A 7,329-nucleotide genomic window follows, 5' to 3' on the forward strand; every position below is an offset into this window, starting at 1 on the left:
AATAAGTCGTTACTAAATTATTATCGCTAATGACCATTTTTCTTATAGTGGGGCAAAACTTTATATTCAGTTCTCCTTTTTTGTTTAAATTTTTTTTTTTAACACTAAATATTCCTTGAGTTATAAATAAAGTAATCTAATATATCAAACACTTAAAATTCTGATTATTAATTATCATATTATCAAAGTGCATAATTAAATCTAAACACAATTAGTATATAGTACGTTTTACTACATCAAATGGTTAATTATATTTATTTAAAATCCATAATTATCCTTTAAAATGAAAATTCAAACTCCATATACACAAAACAGTAATTGCATGTTGATATTTTTCCTTATAAATGGAGGCCAACTCCCTAATAAGATTACAAGACAAAGCCACTTCTTCACCTTTCTTTCTATCATTCTCCAATGGAATTTCAAATTTCATTTTCGCTCATAGTTATTATTGTTGCAACTATATTCTTTCTGATGAAGCTACTAAATATATTCATAAAACCAAATTCAAATCCAAAGTTCCCACCACCAGGTCCATGGAAAATACCTCTTATTGGAAACTTATTATCCGTAGTGAGTCGACAACCACCACATGTTGTCCTTAGAAACCTGGCCCGAAAATATGGTCCGTTCATGCATCTTCAACTCGGTGAAGTTTCTGCATTGGTTGTTTCTTCACCTCAACTGGCTAAAGAAATCATGGTAAAGAAGGATCTTTCATTTGCAGACAGGCCTGAAATTCAAGCTTCTAAGATGATTTTATATAACTCCACCGACCTCGTATTTGCTCCATATGGTAATTATTGGAGACAACTCAGGAAAATCTGCAGCTCAGAACTTCTTAGTGCCAAGAAAGTTCAGTCGTTTTCTTATATTCGGGAAGAAGAAGCCAAGTTCTTGATAGAATCGATTGTTTCGTCCTCAGGATCACCTATTAATCTTACAGAAAAGATTTTTACGTTGACGAATACAGTAGTTTCTAGAGCTGCCTTCGGAAAGATACCCAAAGATCAAGACTTACTGCTTCATATGATACATGAGACGATCGACGTAGCAAGTGGATTTGGTATTGTAGATCTGTTTCCTTCTTATAAGCTTCTACATATTGTTACAGGAATGAGCTCCAAGATGGCAAAAATCCACCAGACTCTTGACAAAATGTTCAATAACGTCATTGCCGAACATCAAAAAGACAAGGAAAATACAAAAGGGGGCGTAGATGAAGATGGTTTGTTTGATATTCTTTTAAGACTTAAAGATAGTGGTGATCTTGAGTTTCCTATCTCATTGGACAACATTAAAGCGGTGTTATTTGTAAGTATATATCTAATATATACACACTAGTACTTTTAAAACTACATGATTTAAACAATTTATTAGTTTGTTATGCTTGTTTGAAACTAACATAGTAATTAGTATAACAATGCAAAGATTTTCCATGGTTATTTTAATGTTGTTTAATATAATTGTGCAGGATATGTTTACTGCCGGAACTGATACTTCTTCATCTACAGTGGAATGGGCCTTGTCTGAACTCATAAGGAACCCTGAAATGTTAGAAAAAGCACAAGCGGAAGTGCGAGAAGTGTTCAAAGGAAAGCCATCAGTAAACGAAATTGAATTTCAAGGACTGAAGTACTTAAAGATGGTAATTAAGGAAACTATGAGGTTGCATCCCGCTGGACCCTTATTGGCTCCTAGAGAATGTAGGGAAAGTTGCGAGATCAACGGATACGTGATACCCATAAAAACAAAAGTCATTGTTAACGCGTGGGCTCTTGGAAGGGATCCTGAATACTGGCACAATGCAGATCGTTTTCTACCAGAGAGGTTTGAGGACAGTAGTATTGATTTCTCGGGACAAAATTTAGAGTATATTCCATTTGGGGCCGGAAGGAGGATGTGTCCGGGAATTTTATTTGGTGTAGCGAACGTTGAGATTCTTCTATCGAACTTACTCTATCATTTCGACTGGAAACTCCCTGGTGGAATGAAGCCTGACGATTTGGACATGAGTGAGACTTTTGGAGCTGCCTGCAGGAGAAAGCATAACCTGTTTTTAATTGCCACTCCTTATACTCCAGTTTGACTAATCAAGTTGACTTTGAACAATATTAATCCTGATTGTGTACTTATAGTTAATGAATGTGTTACAGGTCTAAGATATGATATTTTAATTAAATAATTTCCTGTAAGGATATGATCGAACAGAAGCTATATCTAGTGTGATCTTTTATTCTATGATATTGGCATTTTAATATAATTTTGAAACCATTGATCCTCTCATGCGAAACATTTTCTTATATGGACGCTTTGTTCCATTTTCACCCATAAAAGTTATCGCTTCTTCTAACATTACGCCTATTAGTGCTAGAGATATAGACAAAATAGGCTTGGATGATGTTGTGAAAATCAATGAAGTTTAGAATTTATCAATATGTTTAATGAGAGTCTGAGATAGTTTAAGTATGAAATGAAGGGCGAGTATAGAAAGTTTAAGTATGAAATGAAGGGCGAGTATGATAAGTGACAAATAGTAAAAGGTCAATAAGCATAAAGAATCAACTTATGGTTTTAATGAAGGTAACGAAATGGGTAAGAAAATTAATCTTTGTTCAGCAGCTTTTTTTTCACCTCAGTAAAAAAAACAAAATCAATTATATGTATAATTCCTCAAATACCACTGGAAAGGAAAGCAGTATTCCATTACACAAATGTTCCTTTGGAATTACTAAGTTTTATTAACTTGCCATGCAAATCTTTAGGGATCGTACGCAACCATTGTCACATATTATTATTATCATTATTATTATTATCATTATCATACCTTCTAATTGTGAAAATCAATGCACAGTCACCAGGGGTACAAACGTCACTCGAGGCTGAAATCCACTTGCACTCATCATCCACCGTCCAAACAGGAACGTCATTTGAGGCTGAAATCCACTTGCACTCATCATCCACCGTCCAAACAGGGTTGCAATTGTCAATCCGCATTAATCGCCACGTGTTAGTGCCGTATGATGTGCGGCATTTGTGGGTGCTACGTGTTGCCTTTTCGTGGTCTACTTCTCCACCGCTTCTTTTTATATGTTTTGTTCGGCGTCTTATTACCATTTTCGCTCCACTTTTGTTTCTTCCGGTCGGCAGGTTGTACGTTTAGTGTTGCCTTCTGAGTAAGTTTTCGATTACCTACTTTTTTTTATTTGTAAAGGATTGTACAAACGGTCTGTGCGGTGTGGCGTGGCAACCTGGGTTGCAGCCATGGTATGGTCTGACAGCCAGAATGTTGTGGCCGTATTGTAAGTCTTTGGTGATCTTTTTTTTGGTAATTTGTATTTTTTTAACTTCATTGCTAATTAAGTAATTTGTTACAAACGGTGTGTGACTTTCGGTTACTGGCTGTGGTGTGGCGTGACAATCTGTGTTGCAGCTATGACATGGTCTGGCAGCCAGAATGTTGCGCCTGTATTGTAAGTCTTCGATGACCTAATTCTTGGTAATTTTTATCTTTGTTTTACTTTAATGCTAATTAAGTAATTCGTTTTGTTATGTCAATCTTTGTTGCGGCCGTGTTGTAAGTTTTGGCTGAATTAATTTTTAATTATTGGAGTTTTAATTAATTGGTTTAGTTTTTATCGATTTGTATTTTTGTATTACCCTGTTGCTGTGTTTCTTTGATTTATTATCTTTTTTGAGTTTTTTTTGGCTAATTTGACATCCTTGGTTTGCCCGTTTACCTATGTGTTTTGTTGGTGCAGCGTTTACGGTTACTGGCTGTGGTGTGGCGTCGCATCTTTGTGTTGCAGCCACGGATACCAAGTTATGTTGGTGTAGGTTGATTTGATACATTTTTATTTGGTTTACCTTTTGTGAACATGTGTTATTCTTTGTTTTGTGTTTTATTTTACTGGTCATGAGATAATTCGTGTTTGTTGCATAAGAAAATTATGTAAACGATTGAAGATTTTCTGCTGTGCTAATGATTTTGTTTGAGTGTTTTTTTTTTTTTAAAGATTTTTTTAGGTTGTCATGTTTTATGGTTTATGATATTGGTACAGAGATTTCCGGTTACTGGAAGGGCTGTATATGTTTTTTTGATATGTGACTTTCGATTAGTGACTGTGGCATGGGTATCATTATCGTTATGATATTCGTCTATGTATCATTATCGTTATCATACATAGATTTATGTTGTTGTCATTGTGATTCAACTGACTGATTGTAGCTATTTTGTTACTATATGTATTGTTGGTCCAGTTTTTTCGGACGGAAACTTCAACTTTACAGCAAGGTATCTATTTGTCTTTTGAGATTTAATTGAAAGGGTATGATGATTTATATGTTATTATGTCTTTCGGTTACCAGCGGTTATATGCCGTGGCAAGTTTTGTGTTGCAGCCACGGTAAGGTTGGGCAGCCGAAAGATTGCAGCTATGTTATTATTATTTGTTTTGTTATTGGCCTTACTTTTATTTCTTTTTGTTTCGGAATTTTATATGCACCTAACTGAGTCTTGCTACATGTTGTTTTGTACAGAAAGGCATTTATCCGTCGGTTAAGTTTAAATTAAAAAGCTTTGATTACTGATATGTGCTGCCTTGATTTAATGTTGAGACTAATGTTCTTTAATCCAGTCTAATATCAATTGAGTATTGATAAAAATGGTTTTCCATATTATTGCATGATATATTTCGGTTATCGTTTGTGGTGTCGCATGTCAATATCTATTTCACATCTATGGCATGGTATGTCGGCCGAAATGTTGCTTCTTTTGATTGATAAATAGAAGTTGTGTCTTCCTGAATTTTACAAAAAAAAAAAAAACAAAAAACAAAAAAAATTACTACTTTTCATTTCTTAGGTTTTTTTTTTTTTGTTCGTTCGTAAGTTTTTTTATGTTTATTTAATTATTTTTTTACATTTTTTTAAAACTTATTACATTTTGAGGCTTCACAGATTATATTGGAGTACCATTTGCGTTATATGATGCATAACAATGGGCCAATGTATATGTTGTCGGATTTCCTTTGTGCTTTTATTGTGTGGAAATCGATTTACTATTAATATTTGTTTCTCTTTGTAGTGGCGATGATGAACGTCGTATCTTAATGGATATTTTTATGAGGGAAGCATTTCTCGTGGTTGGAGGTGGTATGTGAATGGTAAAAAAAAATCATTCAACGTATATGAGTCAACAATTTCTTCTTGGAATGGCTACACGATTTACTCAATCATGAGATACCGTGCGAGTACACTTCAATTTTGTACTTTGATGAAGGTGAGGAAAAATCTAAGTTTCTTTACGTCGATGAACAATTTGAGGAGACAAAGAATCGTGATGCACGAAGGAACTCAAAGGTTACGTTGTACTTGCTACGTGAAGATAGTTCGAGCAGTGAAGCGAGTGATTTTGTGGCGGTCTTTTTTTTGTATGTGTAGCTATGGTTTTCTGTATGTGTATTGCCCACTTGTGTTAAACGATGTTTATAGTTTGTACATATATGTTTATAATTAAGTGTGCATTCACATAAGTAGACGCGCTTTGGTATATATAATTGTTGTAATTAATGTTAGTTCAGTTTGTGTGTTACTTTCTATTGTTATTCTAAATTTTCTTCGTTCTGTCTAATGTGATCATGTTTGAAAACATAAACAACATGTTATGTTTCATAATGCGTATTTCGCTAAATTAAAATAATTTATGGTTTCCTTACCATAATTTTAGTATGTTTGCTGCTTTCTACTTTGGGTCTTGGTTGTTATCTGTTTGTTAATATCAAATTCGTGTTTGAACAAAATAATGAATCTGCTAATCACATTTGGTGCTAAATCAATATACGTAAGAGGAGATTTTCGATAGACATTTTCAGTGATAAAAAAGGTTGTTTTGCCTCAACTCTTAGGTGTTTTAGAGGTTTCTACGTTGGTTGTTAAAAACATGATGTTACCATGCTGTAACTTAAACGATCAGTTGTTAGGATTTTAATTAAAATCAACCTATTGTATTTATCATTGAAGTATAATTACTTCTTTTTTTTTGTTTACCTAAACAAAAGAAACAACTTCTTCATCAGTACACGTATGGTTTAGTATGTGGGTATTTACAGGTTCGATTCTCGGGTTTTTTTATTTTTTTTTTATTATTTAGAATTTCTAACGCCATGTAACGCCCGTTGTTCTAGTTACATCGCATGGAACGCCTTACGGAGTCTAAAGGTACGTATTTGACCCTTAGAATGAATATACTTGGTCACGTGTGTTGTTAAATGGTTTAAAATTTGAGTTTGAGGTGCATATTGGTAATCTGTCGTGTATAGAAGAGGCATATCACGTTTTGGCATGTCGCGAAACGCGACATGCATGCCTGAAACGTGACAACTCGAAAAACCTCACCCTGATCAACTTATCGTGTTTTAGTAGGTATGGTCGCGTTTGAGTGCGTCGCGGATCGCGATACGGCGTCGCGAAACGCGACCCATGTGCAGATCTGGTATTTAATTCGTTTTTAATGAGCAATTTTGAAGGTATAATGGTCCTTTCACTTGGTGGACGGGTTTGAAGCCTTAAAACTGATCAAACCCTAATCTTATCCTCATTTCACTTCACCCTTACACTCTTGAGTTGCCATAGAGAGAGAGAAAGAGAGTTTAAGAGAGAGAGAGATCTCGATTTGGTGAAGAAGGACCCCGTTTCGTGTGACGACCCGAAAATTTCTGACCAAATTTAAACTTAATCTTTATATGATTTCGACACGATAAGCAAAGTCTGTAAAGTTGAGTCTCAAAAACTTTGGAACTATGTTCATATAATCAATTACCCTTCAACTATTTCCAACGATTCACGAACAATTTTGTGTAAATAAATATGTATATATATGTATATATATATATATATATATATATATATATATATATATATATATATATATATATATATATATATATCATGTTGTTTTTATAAGGATATATATAATAATGTGAAAAAAAATTAAACTAATTATTAGAATTAAATATGTAAAATAATATATAATGTAATAAGGGTATTATTAAGAAGAATTTACATATATAAACTTATATAATTACTAAATTATTATTATATGAAAAATATAAATATTATGTGTTAAAGTTTATAATATCTAATTCTATTATGAAATGATATAATATAGTAAATAGATATATAATAGTTATATATATAAAAAACATTGTTAATATATTCATATTTACATGCAAAATTATATTATATATATATATATATATATATATATATATATATATATATATATATATATATATATATATATATATATATATATATATATATATATAT

At 32.9% G+C, this 7,329-nt stretch overlaps 1 protein-coding gene across 1 annotated transcript; it reads left to right on the plus strand.

The window, feature by feature from the left end:
• The first annotated feature begins 421 nt into the window (after nt 1-421).
• LOC139875779 (premnaspirodiene oxygenase-like) lies at nt 422-2,243 on the plus strand. The gene is made up of 2 exons (XM_071863080.1): nt 422-1,314; nt 1,475-2,243. The coding sequence occupies exons 1-2, from the start codon at nt 475-477 to the stop codon at nt 2,087-2,089; spliced, it is 1,455 nt and encodes a 484-aa protein (XP_071719181.1). The 5' UTR covers nt 422-474; the 3' UTR covers nt 2,090-2,243.
• The last annotated feature ends 5,086 nt before the right edge of the window (nt 2,244-7,329 follow it).

Source organism: Rutidosis leptorrhynchoides, chromosome 1, assembly GCF_046630445.1.
Source record: "Rutidosis leptorrhynchoides isolate AG116_Rl617_1_P2 chromosome 1, CSIRO_AGI_Rlap_v1, whole genome shotgun sequence".
NCBI lineage: Eukaryota > Viridiplantae > Streptophyta > Magnoliopsida > Asterales > Asteraceae > Rutidosis > Rutidosis leptorrhynchoides.

Bases quoted from the DNA above. Each gene is read 5' to 3' on its own strand.
- LOC139875779 (XM_071863080.1), top strand. From the start codon at position 475: ATGAAGCTACTAAATATATTCATAAAACCAAATTCAAATCCAAAGTTC. The intron at 1,315-1,474 runs GTAAGTATATAT...ATAATTGTGCAG, and splicing joins ACATTAAAGCGGTGTTATTT to GATATGTTTACTGCCGGAAC.